Source organism: Scomber scombrus, chromosome 12 (genome assembly GCF_963691925.1).
Source record: "Scomber scombrus chromosome 12, fScoSco1.1, whole genome shotgun sequence".
NCBI classification, from domain to species: Eukaryota; Metazoa; Chordata; class Actinopteri; order Scombriformes; family Scombridae; genus Scomber; species Scomber scombrus.
In genome coordinates this window covers 30,273,898-30,297,245 of record NC_084981.1, presented here as the reverse complement: position 1 = coordinate 30,297,245, position 23,348 = coordinate 30,273,898, and the positions used below count along the sequence as shown (strand labels likewise).

The 23,348-nt window shown below is 43.4% G+C and overlaps 1 protein-coding gene across 1 annotated transcript; it reads right to left on the bottom strand.

Moving 5' to 3' along the window:
- Positions 1-1,947: 1,947 nt before the first annotated feature.
- dlk2 (delta-like 2 homolog (Drosophila)) lies at positions 1,948-23,062 on the bottom strand. The gene is given in 6 exon segments (XM_062430025.1): positions 1,948-2,902; positions 4,357-4,501; positions 4,596-4,726; positions 6,384-6,441; positions 13,313-13,529; positions 23,021-23,062. Coding segments are annotated over 6 exon segments (1,548 nt in total).
- Positions 23,063-23,348: the final 286 nt, after the last annotated feature.

Below are 23,348 nucleotides of genomic sequence, written 5' to 3'. Positions count from 1 at the left end.
CGCCTGGTGGGAACCAGCAGTCTTGTGCAGTAATATATATATGTATATACAGAGCAGGCCATCCTACTAAGATACATTAATTAATATTTTAATAATGAATTATCTCACAGGATATTAACACCTGCTCCACATAATAATCAAATATTCAAAATTGAATCTTACAAAATACTCAAACATATTTTAGGGCATGAACTTCCTTCCATAGACATTTAAAATAGCAAAAACACCCCTCTAACTCTATTATACTTGGCATCTTCCACTAGAAACCCCCCTTTATAAGCCAATGGTTTCCTCCTGCAAGGTCTGAACAGAGAAGTGAAAGTCCAGCAGAGGAGAAACACGTCACTAACTATAATTCCCATGACAGAAAACATAACCTTTGTTCATTTATAACAGAAATAGAAGATGTGAAAACGATGCTACGCTACAACACAGACGCCTCCAAGCTGGTTTGATCTGATTAATAATCGAAGTGAAAGTGATTTAATTATTCACATGAATCTTAACCCTCCTGTTGTCCTCGAGTCAAGGAAGGAAGGGAGGGAGGGAGGAAGGAAAGATGGGAGGAAGGAGGGAGGAAGGAAGGGAAGAAGGAAGGAAGAAGGAAGGAAAGGAGGGAAGGAAGGAAGGATGGGAGGAAGAGGGAAGGAATGACTAAGGAAGGGAGGAAGGAAGGGAGGAAAAAGGAAGGAAAGGAGGGAGGAAGGAAGGAAGGAAGAAGGAAGGATGGGAGGAAGAAGGAAGGAAAGGAGGGAGGGAGGGAGGGAGGGAGGAAGGAAGGAAGGAAGGAAGGAAGGAAGGAAGGAAGGAAGGAAGGAAGGAAGGAAAGAAGGAATGAAGGACGGAGGAAAGAAGGAAGGGAGGAAGGAAGGGAGGAAAAAGGAAGGAAAGGAGGGAGGGAGGGAAGAAGGACAGACGGAAGGAAGGAAGGAACAGTCAAAACAGACGGGGTCAGTTTGCTCCTGAATGAGTTTCGGTCTCTGATGTCTGAATGGAAAAACATCAGCTGACACTTTCTGAGCTCATCATTCACAACTTTATTGCACACATTTGTATTATAAAAACCTCAGAGAACATCACACACACACTCCACTGATAAATTACACCTATACATCAGGTCTGAAAGCTGCAGTGAGACGCAGTGAAGAGCACTCAGAGGAAAACACGCTGTATAAAACACTCAGTGAAATATAACTACAAACATGTCGGCTCTCACAACGATGACTTTAACTATACACAGTGGCACATTTATACAAAAGAGAAGTAAATAAATATAGGAAGTACTGGGAATCACAAAAATAAAAATACTTTCTTTAAAAAATATTATGATACAACGTTCCGCTTTAGTCATATTACACACACACACATACACACACACACACACACACACACACACACACACACACACACACACACATACACACACACACACACACACACACACACACATTGAGCCTGACTGTAAAATGTTTACTAACACATGTATTGGCTGAGTTGCCTGAAACTTTACATCAACATCTTTTTCTATGATTTTTACATTTTATTTTATTTAACAATAAATCTGAGACCAAAATGAATATTTAAAAATAACAACATAATAAAATGTTACAGTGAAGTAAACATGTAGAAAGCTGAAGGTGATGCTTTGTAACCTCTACTGAACTGTAATTAACCAACCAAAGAGCCCTGACAGGAGGGAAAAACAGTAATTTGTGATCTCCATTAAACTATTTGGCGCGTTCCCCTCATGGAGAGAAACACCAAACACATTCAGTCAGTTTGAAATGTAATAAAGAAAGTGATGAAGATGTTTCCCTGTAACGTCTGAACAGCTGTGACCCTAACCCTAACCCAGTCTCATGATGTGTTTATAGAGGAAAAGCAGATGTGACGTCCTCCAGGTGTTTGTTACTGTCGCTTTAAGAGATGTGATGAGGTCACAGCTGATTAGCAGACGTGGGCCAATCGGACCACTTCTGACGTGAACCTGGCGGCAGGAAGCTGTGGACGCTGACCTCTGACCTCTGACCCTGCAGTGCCCAGGCAGGGGGGTGGGGTCGAGCCAGCGGACCGCCTCTCTCTCTCTCTCTCTCGTTTGCTTGGACGCCCGTCAGTCTAAATAACCTCACTGTTCAGTTTCTTCTTCTCTGGTTCTGCTGCGTTCAGGAAGCTGATCTGACACTCGCGCTCGCCACCGTCCTGCCGCGCTCGCTGCCGCTGTGACGACGCCGGCGATGATGATGATGATGATGATGTTAGCAGCGGCCGCCAGCAGGGGGCGTGGCGACAGTCTCTGCAGCGACCCTGCAGCACGAGGGCGGCGGTGAGCACCACCATACCCAGCGTCAGCCCCGCCAGCACCAGCACCGTGATGAGCTGGACCTCTGTCAGCCCGGCCGCACGGCGCTCGCTCACCGTCACCTTCAGCAGCCTGTTGCCATAGCGACTGCTGTTACTGCTGGTGCTGCTCCTCTGGTTCTTCCCGCCGGTGGTCATGTGATGTCTGGCTCCCCCTCCCTCCCAGCCCAGCGTGGTCCAGCCGGGCTCGCGGGTGTCGTGGCTCCTCATCGGCGTTTCGCAGGTGGCGCCGGTGAAGCCGGGCCGGCAGACGCAGTGGAAGCCGCCGGCGCGGTCAAGGCAGCGGCCGCCGTTTAGGCACGGCCGGCTGGCGCAGTCGTCCAGGTTGATGGTGCAGAAGCGTCCGGTGAAGCCGGCAGGACAGAGGCACGAGAAGCGGTTAACGGCGTCCAGGCAGGTGGCGCCGTTCGCACACGGCTTCATCAGACAGTCGTCCACGTCGGTCTCACAGCGCGGCCCCGTGAAGCCGGCCAGACAGCGACACGACAGCTCTGCAGCGAAGCCGTCAGCATCTTCACACAGACCGCCATTTTTACACGGAGACCTGGAGACACGACAGGAAACACACGAAGAAGAAGAGAAACACGTTAGGGGGGAAAAAAATCTGAGTAAACCCATAGACTGTATATAAAATGGACGTAACATCCTTGACGTCACCCATTGGTTTGTGGACCGCTGCTCGGAGGCCAATAGTATCGGATCTGAGCAGCGGAAAAATTTCCGGTGCATGCTGGGAAAAATAAAAACAGGGATTCTACTTATATGGGCATCAGGAGGAGCATGAGGCGCCCTCCTGAACCTGTGAACCAATCAACCTGTCAATCACCACGTAGCCCCGCCCTAATGCATACCCTGCTTTATCGTCACATATAAAATCAGGGAGGCCAAAATGTCCCAAATGAACATCATACTGCATTGAAGAAGGCTTTAAACTAGCGATTGAGACCATAAACACATTTTGAAAACGTTTACTGAGGTTAGAAATCAAGTGAGAAGTTGGTGAATTCTCCATTGACTTGTATAGAGACGGAAGTCCTTTTGACACCAAAACGGTCGCCCCCTGGTGGCCTTTTGATAGAATGCAGTTTTAAGTTACTTCCGTGTTGGCATCATTGCAGAGGACCGGAACTCCCCGCCTGAGTAAACTGAACAGAGTCGAGATAAGATGAGAGCTGCTGGAGTCTGAAGCTGATTCACAAACACAGACAGCAGGACGGAGACGAGACGCTGCCAAAAACTGCAATCTGACTGTTTGAATGAAATCCAAGAAGAAGAAGAAGGAGGAGGCTACAGGAAGCAGCTCCATCTGTTCGTGGGCGAGCTCTCATGTTTCCTGTTACATCTCTCGCCGTCTGCAGGCTGCGGACTCAGACCTGTTTAACTACTGACTCGTTAATAAAGGGCTGCACATCATGTACTTTAACCCTCCTGTTGTCCTCAAGTCAAGGAAGGAAGGGAGGAAGGAAGGGAGGAAAGGAAAGAAGGAAAGGAAGGAAGGACAGAGGAAAGAAGGAAGGGAGGAAGGTAGGGGGAGGAAAGAAAGAGAGAGGGAGGGAGGAAGGAAGGAACGGAGGAAAGGAAAGAAGGACAGAGAAAAGAAGGAAGGGAGGAAGGTAGGGCATGGAAAGAAAGAGAGGAGGGAGGGAGGGCGGAAGGAAGGACAGAAGGAAGGAAGAAAGGTGGATGGAGGAAGGAAGGGAGGAAGGTAGGGGGAGGAAAGAAAGAGAGAAGGAGGGAGGAAGGAAGGACAGAAGGAAGGAAGAAAGGGGATGGAGGAAGGAAAGAAGGAAGGGAGGAAGGACAGACGGAAGGAAGGAAGGAGGAGGGAGGAAGGAAAGAAGGAAGGGAGTAAAGAGAGAGGAAGGAAAGAAAGAGAGAAGGATGTGACAGCAGCATTTTCAGTGTTGTGGGATTATTAAAGATATTTGATGCTTATTGAACATGTTTTGTATTTTAGTGATAAGTTGGTGCTGAGTTTACAGGATCATGAGTTCAGACCTCCTCTGGTGACATGGTCCCGTCTTCAGCTGACAGTCTCTGCCGTGGAAACCTTCCGGACACAGACAGGTGTAATCTCCGCTGTCCTCCATCACACAGGTCGCTCCGTTCCGACACGGCCGCTGCTCCGAGCACACGTGCAGGTCTGAAACATGAAGAAAGGAAAAGAACATATTGAAATCATCTTGTCAGACTCTGTATAAACGTGAGCAGGAGTCGGAGGTGAAGGCGTCGCTGACCTTTGTCACAGAATCGCCCCCCCCAGCCGGCCTCACAGCTGCACTGCCACGGCTGCTGGCAGGATCCGTGCAGGCACCCGGGCATCGGCACGCAGCGGTCACATCGCTCGCCGTCCCAGCCGGGGTCACACCTGGAAACCGAGGTCACATCATACAGAAGAAACATTTAGTAACCTTTGAGTCGTCCTCCCGGGTCAAATTGACCTAATCTGTTTTGACTGTTCCTTCTTTCCTCCCTCCTTCTCTCTTTCTTTCCTTCCTCTCTCTTTCCTCCCTTCCTCCATCCCCCTTTCTTCCTTCCTTCTGTCATTCCTTCCTCCCTCCCTCCTTCTTTCCTTCCCTCCTTCCTTCCTTTCTTCCTTTCCTTCCTCCCTTCCTTCTTTCGTTCCTCCCTTCCTCTTTTCCTTTCTCCCTCCCTCCCTCCTTTCCTTCCTTCCTTCCTTCCTTCCTTCCTCTCCTTCCTCCCTTCATTATTTTCTTTCCTCCCTTCCTCCCTCCTTTCCTTCCTTCCTTCCTTTCCTTCCTCCCTTCATTATTTTCTTTCCTCCCTTCTTTCCTTCCTTCCTCCCTTCCTTCCTTCCTTTCCTTCCTCCCTTCCTTATTTTCTTTCCTCCCTTCCTTCCTCCCTCCTTTCCTTCCTTCTTCCTCCCTTCCATCCTTCCTTACTTGACTCGAGGACAACAGGAGGGTTAAAGCTAAACTCAGTCACACAGAACTCATGAGTTAAAGGCAGTTTGCCAGGTAACATATGCTAACCTCTTCATCAGAAACACCTGTTCAATCTAATTAAATCCAATACAACAGCCGAGGTCACAGCGGGTGATGGTGGTGTATTAGGGAGGATTACATTGAATGCTGTTCCTAATATTTTGTCCACTCCATTAACATACACGAGAAGGACAAAGTATTAGGAACACCAGTCAATATAATGCACTTTAATACACCAGCATCACCCACTATGAGCTCAGTAATAAACATGAAGAAGAATTAAACTTCATAAAGTAGAATTATATTATTATTTAGAGCTGTTGTATTGGATTGAATTAGATTGTACAGGTGTTCCTAATAAAGAGGCCAGATAGTGTGTGTGCTGTGCTTCCATTAATGTATTTTTAACCCCATTAGAAAAAGGTACATTTCGATCAACTTCCTCAATTTCCTAAACATTTTACTCACTCACTTTTGCAACTTTTGGAAAAAAGAGTCAATGCACACAATGATGACCACAGTCTCATGTGAGCTGTTTTGTCTTTTATTTATTCTTCTGTACAGCACTTAACCTTCCTGTCGTCCTCCCAGGTCAAATTGACCCTGGTTGTTTTGACTGTTCCTTCTTTCCTCCCTTCCTTCCTTCCATCTGTCCTTCCTCCCTCCTTCCTTCCTTATTTCCTTCCCTCCTTCCTTCCTTTCCTTTCATCCCTCCCTCCTTTTCTTCCTTCCTTCCTCCCCTTCCTTCCTCTTTCCTTTCCTTCCTTCCTTCCTTCCTTCCTTCCTTCCTTCCTTCCATCTTTCCTTCCTTCCTTTCTCCCTCCCTCCTTCCCTCCTTTTCTTCTTTCTTTCATTCCTTCCTTCCTTCCTCTTTCTTTCTTTTTTTCTTTCTTTCTTTCCTTCCTTCCTTCCATCCTTCCTTCCTTTTTTCCTTCCTTCCTTCCTTCCTTGGATCGAGGACAACAGGAGGGTTATGTCAACTGTGGTTGTTTTAAAGTTCACAACAAATAAATCTGGATTGGCTTGGACAGCTAGAGTCAGTTGTAGTAAGACATCATGGACGTCGACTGATTGACTCACCTGCAGACTCCAGACTCGTCACAACGGCTGTTGGTGATGTTGCAGCTGCAGTCACTTCCTGCAAGAACAAGAAGACAGCAGGTTAGACACATGAAGGAGGATCTATCTGCAGTCTTGCCCCCCTCATCACCCCCCTTACACCGATGCTGTCACTGTAGTGGCATGTGACATGACACCACCATGACCCCAAACCTTAACCACTCCACTGCTCATGTCTAAAACTAACCAAGTGACTCATAGTAGTAAAGTGAGCGTGTCATGTAGATACTGCGAGTCTGCAGATAGACCTACTTGGACACAGGTGGCACAGACAGGAAGTTGCAAATTATGACCTGCCAAAATAAGAGCCAAGTTGTTGTTTTCCTTTCCAGAGACAGTTACCAGCTGGGATTAAAACAAGCAAACTCTCCTCAAGTGTTCACTGTCTGCTCTTTGTGTCTCTCAGCTGTCAAGATATATTTCTGTATTTCAGGTCTCTGGTGGGACATTAACAGCAGCAGTTTGACCTCTGAACTCTGACGGCCGGCGAGCCACGTGGCGTTCGGTGTGGCATTACAGCGGCTCATCTGTCTATCAGAGAAGGAGCTGGAGGGGAGGGGTGCATTTAGTTAACGTAATTAACCAAACAGAACGTCCTCACTCACTGCGCGATGAGACAAGTTACTTTAGTTAATTTAAACCTTCAGTTCACATTTAGGAGATTAAAATAATGGACTAAAACAAGCGTGTTGGTCTGGTGTTTGATTGATGTTGAAAGATCTACTTGTGACCTCGCAGACGACAGCAGCTCTAAATGCAGGTGAAGCTGCTGGTGGATCGAGTGTCGAGTGGAATGAGGGAGGATTGTTTTCAAAGGGATTCCTGACAGAGAGAAACAGGCTTGTTCTCAAGCTGGTTTAATGTTTCCCAAAGCTGCAGGAGATTGTTTAAAATGACTCGAAGCTGCAGGAGACTATTAGAGCTGCAGCAGATTATTTAATGAGTCTCAGAGCTGCAGCAGATTGTTTAAAATGTCTTGAAGCTGCAGGAGACTCCTTAATACGTCTCAGAGCTCTAGAAGATTGTTTAATGTGTCTCAGAGCTGCAACAGATTATTTAATGTGTCTCTGAAATGCAGCAGATTGTTTAATGCGTCTCAGAGCTACAGTAGATTGTTTAATGCGTCTCAGAGCTGCAGCAGATTGTTTAATGTGTCTCAGAGTTGCAGCCGATTGTTTAATGTGTCTCAGAGCTGCAGCAGATTGTTTAATGCGTCTCAGAGCTGCAGCAGATTGTTTAATGCGTCTCAGAGCTGCAGCAGATTGTTAAATGCATCTCAGAGCTGCAGCAGATTGTTTAATGCGTCTCAGAGCCGCAGCAGATTGTTTAATGCGTCTCAGAGCCGCAGCAGATTGTTTAAACGTCTCAGAGTTGCAGCAGATTGTTTAAACGTCTCAGAGCTGCAGCAGATTGTTTAATGCATCTCAGAGCCGCAGCAGATTGTTTAATGCGTCTCAGAGCCGCAACAGATTGTTTAAACGTCTCAGAGTTGCAGCAGATTGTTTAATGCGTCTCAGAGCTGCAGCAGATTGTTTAAACGTCTCAGAGTTGCAGCAGATTGTTTAAACGTCTCAGAGCTGCTGCAGATTGTTTAATGTGTATCAGAGCTGCTGCAGATTGTTTAATGTGTATCAGAGCTGCTGCAGATTGTTTAATGTGTATCAGAGCTGCAGTAGATTGTTTAATGCGTCTCAGAGCTGCTGCAGATTGTTTAAACATCTCAGAGCTGCAGCAGATTGTTTAATGCGTCTCAGAGCTTCAGCAGATTGTTTAAACGTCTCAGAGCTGCAGCCGATTGTTTAAACATCTCAGAGCTACAGCAGATTGGTTAAACGTCTCAGAGTTGCAGCTGATTGTTTAATGCATCTCAGAGCTGCAGCAGATTGTTTAATGCATCTCAGAGCTGCAGCAGATTGTTTAAACGTCTCAGAGCTGCAGCAGATTGTTTAATTAGTCTCAGAGCTGCAGCAGATTGTTTAAACGTCTCAGAGCTGCAGCAGATTGTTTAAACGTCTCAGAGCTGCAGCAGATTGTTTAAATGTGTCTCAGAGCTGCAGCAGATTGTTTAAACGTCTCAGAGCTGCTGCAGATTGTTTAAACGTCTCAGAGTTGCAGCAGCAGCGGTGGAGTCTCATATGACCAGAACAACAGCTGGGGGTTGCTAACTGTTATCTGAGAAGAGCCGGACAATGGTGAGCAGAGGTTTAATCTGACAGCTGGGAGAGCCGAGATCAGTCCAACAACAATAAACTGCAAGCGCCTCTGAGCGCGCTCAGTGAGGATCCACGTCAGTGAAGAAGATTTACTGTGTTAAATCAGGATTGTTGGAGCATTCATCACCTGAAAAGATCCTCTGAAACACCTCAAATAAACTCTCATCTCTAAATCTTTGTATTATTTGTGTGATTTATAAGCAAAGCAAATAAATGAGCAAATATGAGGTCTGAGTTTATCCATTTATATATTCTTAGATATTATTACACTTTCATAATTTGTTTGTTGTTATTGTTTTTGGCTAAAGAGATATACTCTGTCCTTGCAGTTTAGAATCTTTATTTTCCACAAACCACTTCATTAATACTAACTAATAGGCTGAGTGGGAGTAAAGATATAATGGAGATATGTTTTCAGTTTCAGCGGAAGTTGATTGTGGAGCTGGAATTTAAAATGTCCACACTTTACTGTTAATAATAAGGTTAATAATCTTGTGGAGGTGGGTATGGTTTGGGCAGCTGTAGGGCAGAGCTGGCTCAGCAGGAGCAGCACCAGGTGAGTTGATTAGTACAGCTGGGGTTAGTTGTCTAATCAAGCTCTCCTTTGTCTCTGTAGTAGTGGCTGGACTGAGAGAGAGTGGAATGAAAAGAGAGTGAAGGAGAGTCGGAGCAGAAAATATTAGTAAAAGGGTTAAACATGATGCACTCGGTGGAATCAACACATAAAAGAGAAAACTCCACTTGGTGATTTAGAGAGTTTGGAAAAAATGGAGCTCTGTAGAAATGCTGTCATATCACTGACAGAACAGATGGTGCCACAACCAAATTAACATGTGTTTGGTCTGGGGGCAACACAACTATTGTTCTAGCTGTATGTTTGAGATCATATTAAATGGTATAATGAATGACATGAGACAGATCTGGCAAAATATGAACATAGCTGCTGAAAAAGTGCAAACTCATCCCTGCAGATAAACATGGTTGACAATATAGTGGCACTATATGTGTGATATTACATTAAACAGTATGATGAATAAACATCAGGGAGATATGGATGAATATGTGCTGGAACAGTTGGAGGGTGCAAACAGTAACTACACTCTTTACGTTGGCCTACTTGGGTTTGTCCCTCTCGAAACCTTCGTAGAGTAACTTGTGACTAAATGTCAGAAAGGCGTTACGGACACAAACTTTTTCATTGGTTTCCTGTGGCTGACTTGCTTGTCTGTCGTCTTTCATCTGCACATGCTCAGTAGGAGAATTACCAGTTTCTGTGTTTTAGAGGAGAAGCTCGGCTCGTTAGTGACGACACTGAAGCTCTGTGTTGCAGCTGAAACGCCACAAATTCATTCAGTTCAGTGTTTTTGTTGTCAATGAAAATTTTCATGAGTGAAAACTAATTTAAAAAGTAATTAAACGAGCTGCAGCATCTGTGTAATTAAACGCTGCAGCTGCTGATTGCTGTCTGTCTCCTGCAGTAACTAATAATGTATTTTGTCCAGAAGTCGATGTCACTGTTTGACCTGCTGGTAATAAGAAGCATCAGGAGCTGCAGAGCGACGCCACAGACGCCTGCAGCATGAAACAGGAGACTGAAGGAAACTGTGTGTGTGTGTGTGTGTCTGTGTGTGTGTGTGTGTCTGTGTGTGTGTGTCTGTGTGTGTGTGTGTGTGGTCAGTCTTCTTGTGTTTCTCGGGATAATTTTAGCTCGTCCTGCAGCTTTAAGCATGATGAATGCTCCGCTGATTGAAGTCACCTCCCTCGCTACTCTGCTGCCCTGTGATTGGCCGGGTGGGGTGCCGCACCTGTTCCCCTCATTAGCCGTCCAATCAGAGCCACTTAACATGGCTGTAACAAAGCTGATTGTTGCGGAGGCGGCCGGCGTGTCTCCGTGATTACAGACAGACACACGAGCTGGTGACAAGGCCGGCGCGGGAACCCGATCGGGCTGCACATGTCACTGTGTAAACGACCGCATGCTGCACGTCTGCTCGCATCACCCCCGCCTCTAACCTCAGAGGCGGGGTCGGAGGTCACGCTGCGTTCCAGGCATAACTGAAAGCTGGAAACAACGGCTTCCTAATAAGGAAGGAGAACAACTCATCTGGGAATTATTTTTAACGACTTCTCAGATACATTTTAAAATATTCCCACAATTAAATTACTTAAAACTTATATTTTAACATCGGTGAGGAAGCAGAGATTTATAGAAAGTAATTATAATAACAGTACAAATATTTACAAAAAAGGTGGAATGTTTTCTTGTATCTTAGTTTTATCTTAAAGGATGTGAACTGACTGTTTGTTAGTTTTAGCTGCATAAATATAAATTAGGTATATTTGATATTTTCCAAAGCAAACGGTGCACATTACATTTTTTTTTGTATTTATTTTCACACTCTTGCAGGAATTTTCTATTAAACTCTGGGTGAGTTTAATTTTATAAACAAAAACTAAAAAAGGAATGAGTTGATGATGAAAATAAAATTGTCGGTGAATATGTTTTGTCAGTTTTTGTTGATGAAATGAATCCTGACGTACAGAGAGGAACAGGAAGTAACTCTGCTGCAAAATCAGAAGCATCCAAATCTCTCAGAGCTGCATGATTCGTAAAATAGTTGAGATAAGTAAACACAGTTTCTCACAGCATCAAATGTTTCAGCTTCAGTGAATATGTAATAACAGATATCCTCAAAACTCTCTGTGGCTGCTTTGAGATGTTTGGAAATGTTGGGATTTTCCGACTGGAATTTAAAATAAAGAATTTAATTTAAGAGCTTCAAGACGAGATGCTTTCATCATCATTCATCAGCCATCAAAAATTAAATAATACTTTTTGTCTTTTTTTTGTTGTTGGATAGAAACCAACAGCTGTCTGCAACACTGTGAAATATACAGTCAACGAGCAGTTTATCAGGAACACGTGTGTATTATTATACAATCCAATACAACAGCTCTGCCATCAGTTCAACTTTTACAAAGCTTACAAACTTTGTCAGAAAAGTCACAATGCTTCTTCATGTTTCCTCTCTAGTTCACCACCATCACTACGAGCTCAATAACAAACTGATGGCAGAGCTGTTCTATTGGATTATATCAGCACAGAGGTTCCTAATAATCAGTGAGGGTATTTAAAACAATGGAAACTGCACCACCTGCATAAGAAAATGTCCATTTACTTATGAAGTGAACTTTGTTTTAATTTCTAGCAGAGATACTAAAAACTGTCTCAGCTGTTTTTATGTAGTTAAATAATGATAATAATGAATAATAATGATAATAATAAATGATCATTGGCCAACCGACTGAGAGGTGAAAGTTTGACCATCATGATTTCCTGTCATTACAAACACTACAGGTGAGAAAACAGATCTGATCATCAAGGTTCAGAGATATATAAATCATATACACGATGACGGCTCAGCGTCTGAAACATATTGTATACACGTGTTCGCTTGCCATGTTTCTGTCTTAATGCACTTAAGAGAGATTTTTCTTTCTCTCTCTTAGATGATTATTTTCTATGATCCAATTTTAACATGATGTCACTCACAGGCCCCGCCCATTACATGTAGCTGTCAATAATTACCAGGCCCCCCCCCCCCCCCCCCCAGAGAAGAAACTAGTGACATCTGAAACCCATCGCGAACCAACCATACTCATCAATCATGTTTATTTTCAATATGTTGGTGGTTAAGACTTTACGTTTTTACTGCTCCAGTAGAGGTGGAGCTTAAAGATGGTGATGTCACACTATCTCATCATCTATTGGTCAGATTGTCCTGAGACATTCTGATCTCAGTCCCGGTCTCCACAGGATGAACCTCTGGACAAACACCAGCAGCAGCTCTGAAAGCAGCAGCCTATAAAAATATTTAGACATGATCACAGAGTCTAACAAACCTCCCTTCACCCCCCCCCCCTCTTCCTCTTCCTCATCCTCACCCCCCCCCCCCCCCCCCCCCCCCCCCCCGACCCTCCCGACCCTCAGCCTCCCGCTGACGGCTGCTCTGATCCTCAACCATCCTGTTGCCCTGCAGAGGTCGGACACCTGTCTGTCGTCCACACACTCATCTCTGATTAATCACAATCTGCTCACTGACAGAATCTCACATCTACAAGCTTTTGTTATTCGGGTGTAAAAACAAATTAACTTTACATACAAATTTTATAATAAAAAACAACAACAAAATAAAAACCCACTAAGCTTTCTGTTATAAATATGGCAAAAGCTACTGATCATAAAGCATGGATGTAGAGTATTTTGTATTATATGTTTGTGTTAGCAAAAATACAAACTAAGTTCTGATACACAAATGTGTTTTCAGTTTTTGGACTTTTTCTCTCATCTTTGATTTTTGCTGAAATATTGGATCATTTGAACATTTATTGAAATGAAAGCATGTGAGAAGTTTAGAGGGAAAAATCTGTATTTGGTGGAGCTGTTAACAACTCATAGACATCTGAGATGTGAGCCGACTACACACTGCTGTTTGGTTTCATCTTTAACAATGTGTTGTATTTTAAAAGCTTGTTATATTATCCATTGTGTCAAATCTGCATCTGAAAAGTAACTGAAGCCAAAACTGTAAAAATGTAAAAAACCTATAATCTCTGTTGTGCTGACATGAGCTGCAGCTTTTAGTCGGAGGTTTGGTTGCTGTCAGGTGAGCTTACCTTGACCTGTGCTGGGTGTGACGATGAGCAGCAGCAGCAGCAGCAGCATGGCAGCGACTCGGAGCGGAGACATGGCGGCAGCAGCGAGGACGAGCACCTGCAGAAGAGAAAAGAGACTCTGAGCTGCAGGACAAACACACGGAGTCTCCTGAAAGGTGAGACGCTCTGAGTCGTCTTCAGCCGAGCCTCTGCAGCTGTCGTCGTCCTGATCAAAGGTCTGAGTCAGGTGTGACACATAAATCAGTGTCTGCGGGGTCAGGCTGCGTCCTCACTGCAGCTTTAATCAAACACTGCTGTATTTTACTCTTTACATGATCAGAGTCACACAGCAGTGCTCATTATAACACATGATTTCTCTTTTTTTTATCTTTAATTTTGAGGAAGATTTAAGTTTTAGTCAAATTTTAGTGATTGATTTTTGTTAGTTTTATTCACAAACTCTCCTCAAACATTTTAGTGTCATTTTGTTGCTGATGTCAGCTGTAGCCATCTTTGTTGTGTCCGGTTACCATGGTTACAGTGGACATCACTGCACTCTGCATTAGATCAGAGAGACGCTAATTCATGTGAAAATGATTTTGCGTCCACACGGATGTTTCCAGTTATAGTTTGCTGCACTCTGCCCCCTCACCACTAGATGGCACTAAATCCCACACACTGGTCCTTTAAAGCTTCTATAACATTCATATAAAATTCCTCTAATAACATATATTTCTATTTCACAGTCTGGGCTGCCATCAGTGGCGTGCTGGGACTTCTCCACTAGGTGGGGCTACAGCTCAGGTAGCGCTGTGTAATGTAGCCGGTAGCTAGCAGCTAGGCTAGCTGTTTAAAAAAGAAGTAAATGTTAAATGATTCAAAGGTGTCAAAGTCATTTTGAGTTCAGGGGCTACATATTGCCCTGTTTTATCTCAATTAGGCTGGACCAGAACAACCATTGCACGATAACCTATAATTAATATATAATGTATATAATATACATGATGTGTGTTTTAAGCCCACCGAGGCAAGTTTTTTCACGAGAAGATCAGAAACCTCGACTGTGAATGGCGAGCATAGCAGTCTGTTTTATTGAAACATTTTCATACTTTGCAAAGTTATCCACTGGGCCAGATTGTTCCCCTTCATTGGCCGGTTCTGGCCCACGGGCCTTATGTTTGACAATCCTGATCTAACAGAGAATCACCATCTAGCAACAGAGCTTGAGTGTAAAATCTTTCAACACGCAGTCACCGGGAAAAGCTGAACATGTTACATTACATTTCTTAAATTAATTGATTGGTTTTGATTTATTAATTAATTCTATAATTGATGATTCATGTGAGAGTAACTACTGATATTTATGCACACACACACAACACAACAACAGGAGGATCAGAGCTCTGCAGCCTTAATGGACCTGCTCAGCTCTGACTGTGTAATGTTAGTGTTCATGTGTTAAAGGATCTATAACATATATTTCTATCTTCTCTGTCAGTGAAAAGTGTTTTGTTGAGTTTCTAAAGTTGTTCCAGCGTCTGAAGAACATTTCTGATGGTTCATCTGTTTCCTTCACTGCTGAATCCTGCAGAGTTTAGTGTTTAATGTGTTTGAACCTACAGAGAATTACCAGAGAGTCTGCAGCTTCCTCTCAGCTTTAAAGTGAGTTTCATTGTTTAACCCTCCTGTTGTCCTCGAGTTAAGGAAGGAAGGGAGGAAGAAGGAAGGAAGGGAGGAAGGGAGGGAGGAAGGAAGGAAAGGAGGGAGGAAGGAAGGAAAGGAGGAATAAGGGAGGGAGGAAAGGAAAGAAGGAAGGGAGGAAGGAAAGTAAGGAAGGACGGAGGAAATAAGGAAGGAAGGAAGGTAGGAGGGAGGGAGGGAGAAAGAAAAAGAGGAAAGGAAGGAGGGAGGGAGGGAGGAAGGAAGGAAGGAAGGAAGGAAGGAAGGAAGGAAGGAAAGAAGGAAAGAGGGAGGAAGGAAAGAAGGAAAGAAGGAAGGAAGAAAGGAAAGAGAGAGGAAGGAAAGAAAGAGAGAAGGAAGGAGGAAGGACAGACGGAAGGAAGAAAGGAAAGAGAGAGGAAGGAAAGAAAGAGAGAAGGAGGGAGGGAGGACACGAAGGTTAACTGTCATGCTCAGCACCAAACCGACCCAGTTATCTGCAGACCAGCTGCTGAACATCGTGGAGCATTTAGATATTTCCCTCAGGAGTTATAGAGAGTAAAAACAGAGCTAACAGAGAGAATATTAGACTTTACATTCAGCAGATGGACAGAAACACAATGAACTAATGATCGATAACGTTGATCAGTAACTGCTGGAACTGATTGAACATATCAGCATATAAAGTGTTCAGGACTCTGCTGGCTGGTAAACATCGTATATATTAAGATATAAATACAGGTGTGAGGAGCTGTGACGAATCATCTCTGAATAATCTCTGAGCGTCGGCGGTTCAGATCTTCGCCCCTCGGTGACCTGAAGGAAGACGTCGCTGGTTTTAATCATGCTGATGAAATGTGTGACAGCGCTGATCATCTCCTCCACAGATCAAACACCTGAAACCCGATCGCTCCGTCAATAAGTCACCGCAGCGCTTTGATGTGCGATACTTCTGACACGTCCTCGCCACCACTCATCACCTCTGACAGCTGGCGGATGTTCGTCCCACTCTGAGACATTTACTGAAGGAAGGAAGGAAGGAAGGAAGGAAGGAAGGGAGGAAGGGAGAAAGGAGGGAGGAAGAAGGAAGGAAGAAGAAGGAAGGAAGGAAGGAAGGAAGAAGGAAGGAAGGAAGGAAAGGAGGGAGGGAGGGAGGGAGGAAGGAAGGAAGAAGGAAGGAAGGAAGGAAGGAAGGTAGGAAGAAGGAAGGAAGGAAGGAAGGAAAGGAGGGAGGAAGAAGGAAGGAAGGAAGGAAGGAAGGAAGGAAGGAGGGAGGGAAGAAGGGAGGGAGGGAGGACACTCTAAACCTAAGACACTTTAAATTGTTCATCTGGTAAACAGTAGATTATATATATTTGTCATTTAAAATTAGATTATTTTCGGTAAATATCGACGTTTCTGAGCAGAATGTGTTCAGTCTCAGCTGGATTTAATCCGGTGTTCGATGTCTTCAGTTTACAAGGAATCACTAGACTGAATATCTCCTGCTGCTAACCCTAACCCTGCTGCAGGAGATTTAACTCACTGTAACTCACCTGATTCTAATAATTATCTCATTATCAAGCAGCTGGAGCTTGTTGAAGGCTTTATAATGAGTTAATGATTACAATCAGTCCTCGAGTCAAGGAAGGAAGGAAGGAAGGAAGGAAGGAAGGAAGGAAGGGAGGGAGGGAGGAAGAAGGAAGGAAAGGTGGGAGGAAGGAAGGAAGGGAGGAAGGAAGGGAGGAAGAAGGAAGGAAGGAAAGGAGGGAGGAAGGAAGGAAGGGAGGAAGGGAGGAAGAAGGAAGGAAAGGAGGGAGGAAGGAAGGAAGGGAGGAAGGAAGGAAGGAAGGGAGGAAGAAGGAAGGAAAGGAGGGAGGGAGGAAGGAAGGAAGGAAGGAAACTGCAGTACAGTTTGAGGTACTTGTACTTTACTGTAGTACAGTTTGAGGTACTTGTACTTTACTGTAGTACAGTTTGAGGTACTAGTACTTTACTGTAGTACAGTTTGAGGTACTTGTACTTTACTGTAGTACAGTTTGAGGTACTTGTACTTTACTGTAGTATTTCCATGTGATGCTACTTTCTACATCTCAGAGGGAAATATTGTACTTTCTACTCCACTACATTTATTTACAGCTTTAGTTACTTTTCAGATGCAGATTTGACACAATGGATAATATAACAAGCTTTATAAATACAACACATTGTTAAAGATGAAACCAGACAGCAGTGTGTAGTCGGCTCACATGTCAGATGTCTATGAGTTGTTAACAGCTCCACCAAATACTGATTCTTCCCTCCCTAATTTAAACACTTCAGATTGAGTCTCTGAGTGTTTAACAAAGAACCAGAGTTTCACCTCTCAGGTGTTTCTACAACTTCCTGTTTTCCTCTGAGGACTTGTCGCCCGCGGCAACACTTTTCACTGACATTTAACTCCTTCGCACCCTGACTGCTGGCTCAGAGTCAAATCTCCTCTCAGGGACTTTAAAGCTTTACTGTGTTTTTCTCTTCAACTCGTGTTCAGAGTTCAACACCAACACTTTCATTTCTCTCCTTCATATCTTTAGATGTTTTCACATTAATAGAAAGCTTTGCACACGTTGCTCACTGTTAACTTCAGACTGATTTAAAAGTTTTGAAAAAATAAATCTTCTCTTGTAGAAATAAAAGCAGCTACAGACACAATCAGCTTTTAACCAGAGTCAGTCCAGCAGGAAAGAAGAGAGGAGAGATAAATACTGAAACTCCAACACAAACCTTTAACACCTTTAAAAACTCAACATCAGATTCATTCAGCTGCACGTCATGAAAATCAGAAGAACTGCTTCTCATTAACATCTGAAGTCTAAATAGAAAGATACGTTTCCTAACGGTCATTTAGGACAGTAAACCTCTAATACTCTGCCTATATGAGTAAAACTTGCAGAGATGAGCAGTAAATATCCTTCACTGTTAAATTATGTCCAACAAACATTTGAATGATTAAACTGATTTTCTGAACATCTTCTAACCTTTTCTTCTTCTCTCTTCTTCTCTTTCTGGACTGGAGACCAAACACCAAACATATGCAAGAACTGCGTCAGCCACAGACTAATAGAAAGATTACTACATTTAAAATATTGCAGAGCTGCAAATAATGTGTGTCTCTAACAGTAGAAGCAGAAAATATCTCTCTAAACTTAAAGATCCTCTAAATATATAAATACTCTGCACAGAGAACCACCAACGTCCAACTGAAGGAAAAAGAAGTAAATGATCCTTCACTGTTTGATTCTTTGAGGTCCAACAAGCATTTGATTCAAGATTCAAGATTCAAGACAACTTTATTAATCCCTTGGAGGGCAATTCATTTGACAGCTCGCACCACAACATACTCGTACACATAAATAACAAGATAAAAAACACAGAAGTAAGAAGAAGAAGAAGAAGAAGAAGAAGAAGAAGAAGAAGAAGAAGAAGAAGAAGAAGAAGAAGAGTTGGCAGCTGTGTGCAAAGTCAGCAGGTCCTATTGTCCAATGAATAGTTCATTGAGAGGAAGCCTATACAAGCGTCAAATGATTAAAAAATAAATAAAATAAAAATAAACAATGCACCACAGTATCCAGCTGCAGCAATAACAAACTGATACAACTGGACCTCATAAAGATTAGTTCAGCAGTCGGACAGCAGAGGGGATAAACCCTTACAAGCAGGTTGGGCAATGAAACTGATTTTCTGAACATCTCGAACCTTTTCTTGTTTGCATGCATGTTTTTTCTTCTTCTCTGTATTTTATTAGAGCTGAGTGAGAATCTAAAGATCCAAACATCAATCACTGATCACTGCTGACAGCCTCCATCATTCTGACCCAAACAAACATATGCAAGGCATGCGTCAGTCACAGACTAATAGAGAGATTACTACACTTAAAATATTGCAGAGATGCAAACAACGTGTGTCTCTAAACTTAAAGATCCTCTAAATATACATAAATACTCTGCAAGCAACATCCAACTGAAAGAAAAAGAAGTAAATTATGATTTTGAGCTTTAAAATGATCCTTCACTGTTTGATTCTTTGAGGTCCAACAATCATTTGAGTAATGAAACTGATTTTCTGAGCATCTTCTTTGAACCTTTTCTTCAATTGCATGTTTTTTCTTCTTCTCTGCATTTTGTTTGAGCTGAGTGAGAATCCAATGACCCAAACATTTATCACTGATCACTTATTAAACCAGCTGCCAGCCTTCATCATTCTGACCCAAACACACACAAACAACCTGCAACCAAACATCCACCGACCACACCGACCAACCTGAGATCATGTGACTCAGTAGACGAACTGCTCCTTTAAAACCTGAACTTGAAGTATCCGAGGAGTTTAAATCATGTGATCTCTTCTTCCTGTTCCTACCTGTAGATCTGCTTCCTGTTGTAGTTTCTTCTTCTTCTTCTTCTGCAGATTCTCTTGCTTCAGATCTTCTTCTCCTGCTTTCTTCTGTCACATCAGTCAGACGTGTCCAGGTTGCTCCGTGCTCGTCCCTCCTGAGGTCCCGTCACACACACTCTGAGCTTGGTCTGTTCAGCCTGTTGCTGTAGCGACGGAGCCTCAGGTCTCTCTGCCCACACACTCGACTGGCAGGCGGCGGCGGGAAGTAACGAGCAGGATCATTTTTCCAGAGATTACAGCGATGAACACAACCTCCACCAAAACAGGAACCAACATGCCTGGATTACTGACAGTGTGTGTGTGTGTGTGTGTGTGTGTGTGTGTGTGTGTGTGCTGTGGTATGTGAGCAAGGAGGATACTCTGTTACACACACACACACACACACACACACACACACACACACACACACACACACACACACACACACACATATACACACACACACACACACACACACACACACACACACACACACACACACACACACACACACACACACACAGCCTTTCTTTCAGTGTGTTTGCTTGAGAAAGAAAAGAATGAGGGGAGTGTGTGTGTGTGTGTGTGTGTGTGTGTGTGTGTGTGTGTGTGTGTGTGTGTGTGTGTGTTTGAGAAAGGATAGCAACAGGTGGCCAATTTAATGCTTCAACATGTACTCACACACACACACACACACACACACACACACACACACACACACACACACACTCTTTCTGCTGCATTCTTTCGAGGCTGACAGGAAAGCAGGAACAGTTGCAGCCAGTAAAATGTTAAATGTCACAGAACAAATGTAGAAAAGTAAAATAACTGACGCGTTACAACATGACTGAGTTTCTTTTGAATTGTTATATAACTCATATTCTTTACATCTCCAGCTCTATATTAATATTCTGAGTCTCTACTGGAATATCTTTACATGATTTCCAGTTAAAAACTCCTTATTTATCTTCTACTGGTCCTTTATGCAGCCGCTCAGTTCAGCCTCTGTCTCTTTAACCTGTGTGTCGTCTTCCCGGGTCAAATTGAGCCCATCTGTTTTGACTGTTCCTTCTTTCCTTCCTTCCTTCCTTCAGTCTGTCCTCCCTCCCTCCTTCTCTCTTTCTTTCCTTCCTCTCTCTTTCCTTCCTTCCTTCCTTCCTTCCTCCCTTCCTTCCTTCCTTCCTTCCTCCCTTCCTTCCTTACTCCCTCACTCCTTACTCCTGTCCTTCCTGAGGACAACAGGAGGGTTAAAAATGTCAAAATGAACAACAAACAGGTGAAGGAACTAGTGATGCTGTGTATAAAATGGACGTAACATCCGTGACGTCACCCATTGGTTTGTGGACTGCTGCTCGGAGGCCAATAGTATCGGATCTGAGCAGCGCCATCTTGAAAATTTCAGGTGCATGCTGGGAAAAATAAAAACAGGGATTCTACTTATATGGGCATCAGGAGGAGCATGAGGCGCCCTCCTGAACCTGTGAACCAATCAACCTGTCAATCACCACGTAGCCACGCCCTAATGCATACCCTGCTTTATCGTCACATATAAAATCAGGGAGGCCAAAATGTCCCAAATGAACATCATACTGCATTGAAGAAGGCTTTAAACTAGCGATTGAGACCATAAACACATTTTGAAAACGTTTACTGAGGTTAGAAATCAAGTGAGAAGTTGGTGAATTCTCCATTGACTTGTATAGAGACGGAAGTCCTTTTGACACCAAAACGGTCGCCCCCTGGTGGCCTTTTGATAGAATGCAGTTTTAAGTTACTTCCTGGTTGGCCTCATTTCAGAGGAGCGGAGCTCCCCTCATCAGTTCATCACAGCATTATACTTATAGTTATTGTTATGGTTCTCAGTATGGATAGTTCTTTACTCTTTGTTTCCATTTCGACCAAACTCATAATGAAGAGTTTGTTCCTTTATTTTGAAGAGTGAACACATCATTCTGATGTGTTTCTAATAGTTTTTGAGTAATAAGATGAATCAGCTTTGACACAGTAACTGTTAGTAGATCAGTTCATTGTTGGTTTGGATCCAAACATGAAGACAAATATAGAAAAATCAGCAGAATTCTTCTTGAAATCGTGTCTACAGTTCGTACATGAAGTGATGATACCTGAGGCTGAGCAGGTGAACATACCAGCGTTTGATCGAGTCCTCTTTGCTCTCTCCTGGAATCAGAGGACTCACTTTAAATCAAACAAAGGAACAAAAAGAGGCTTTTTAAACCTGACGCCGTCACGCTGCTTCTCCTCCAGCTCCAGATAACAGCTGACTAACGTTATTCTAACCACACAATCTGATTCAGTCTGATTCATCACCGCTGCTGCTCGGACGCGTCGCTGTGATGCCGCTCTGATAGAAACATCAAAGGATCAAACGTGAGAATAATAAAACAGGAACGAGAGATCAAGCAGAGCTGAAACTGTTCCTGAATGAATCTGAGAGGCACAAAGCTGCTGATTAATGCTCCACAGATCCAGAGAGAGACGAATTTAAATGACTGATACTTACAGCTGTGTTCAGAATATTACATTGGTATATTTTCCTCTGACACTTCTGACAGCAGCAGATCTGATTCGTCTCTGCAGGGATTTACTGACAGGAGACGATTATTTATATCATCATTTCTTTTCAGATAAAACTGCAAGTGGACACAGTTACAGAAGAAGAAAAGAAGAAGTTCACTAATTTAAAATCATTTCATTTCATAAAATAAACTAACTGGACCTGCTTCAGTTATTTATGTCATTAATTCAGTCGACCAAATGTAATGAACACCTGAACAGAAGAGCTCAACCCTGATGTTTGAGTCATGTGATTCTCAAAAATTAGCTTTTTTTATTGTTTTAACCCTCCTGTTGTCCTCGAGTCAAGGAAGGAAAGGAGGGAGGGAAGAATGAAGGAAGGGAGGAAGGAAGAAGGAAAGAAAGAGAGAAGGAGGGAGGGAGGAAAGAAGGAAGGACAGAGGAAAGAAGGAAGGAAAGGAGGTAGGGGGAGGAAAGAAAGAGAGAAGGAGAGAGGGAGGAAGGGAGGAAGGAAAGTAAGGAAGGAAGGAGGGAAGGAAAGAAGGAGGGAGGGAGGAAGGACGGACAGAAGGAAGGAAGGAAGAAAGGGAGGAAGGAAGGAAGAGTCAAAACAGACGGGGTCAATTTGAGCCGGGAGGACGACACGAATGTTAATTTGCGTCTTTGTAGTTAAATACTTGAAGCTAACTGGTTTCTCTGCTGTTTGTAGCTAGCTTTGCATTTACATACTGATGATAACTAATAGAAGTGATTTTCATTGTTCAGTATCATTTTATCCTTTTTACGACCTCCATGTTTGCTTCTAGTTTGGTTTCTTTCATCAGAGCTCATCAATTTAAAATGTCTTTTTTACTTTAATGTGACAAAACGTTGACGTGGTAACATGAATAATGTTCATAGAAAGATCAATCATAAAAACTGAAGGATGATTTGTTTCTGTGTTTGTTAAAATGACTTTAAACCACAACCTGTCAGAAATAGGTGGAGTGAACCTTTTAGTGTCTGAGATGCAGTCGAGCTGAAAGCTGCTTTCTAGCTGCAGGAAGAAGAAAAAGCTTTTAAAGAGTCTTTGTTGTTTTCTGGCTGCAGCGGCGCTCTGACAGGTTGGACTTTACAACTCCAGGAGGAGAATAATCCACTTACAGGAACAGTGACTCCACCCTGCAGGGGGTCAACCGCTGCCATGGCAACAGGAGGAGGAGGAGGAGGCTGTTCGCCGTGGACACCAGCAGGATGTCGTGTGATGTTTCAGAGAGTTTCATCAGACTGAAGCTGAAAGTCTTTAGGCTCAAACAGTCGCATCACTTTAGAGTTTAGTGTTTTTACATCAGTGTCGCTTTATTAAAACACGACTCAGTCTGCAGAGAGAGGTCAAAGGTCAAAACCTCACCTCCACCTATCATCTCACTGAGTGTGTTTCAAGGATCAGCTCCAGATTTTAACACGAGACACTTTTTACTGGAAGAACCTG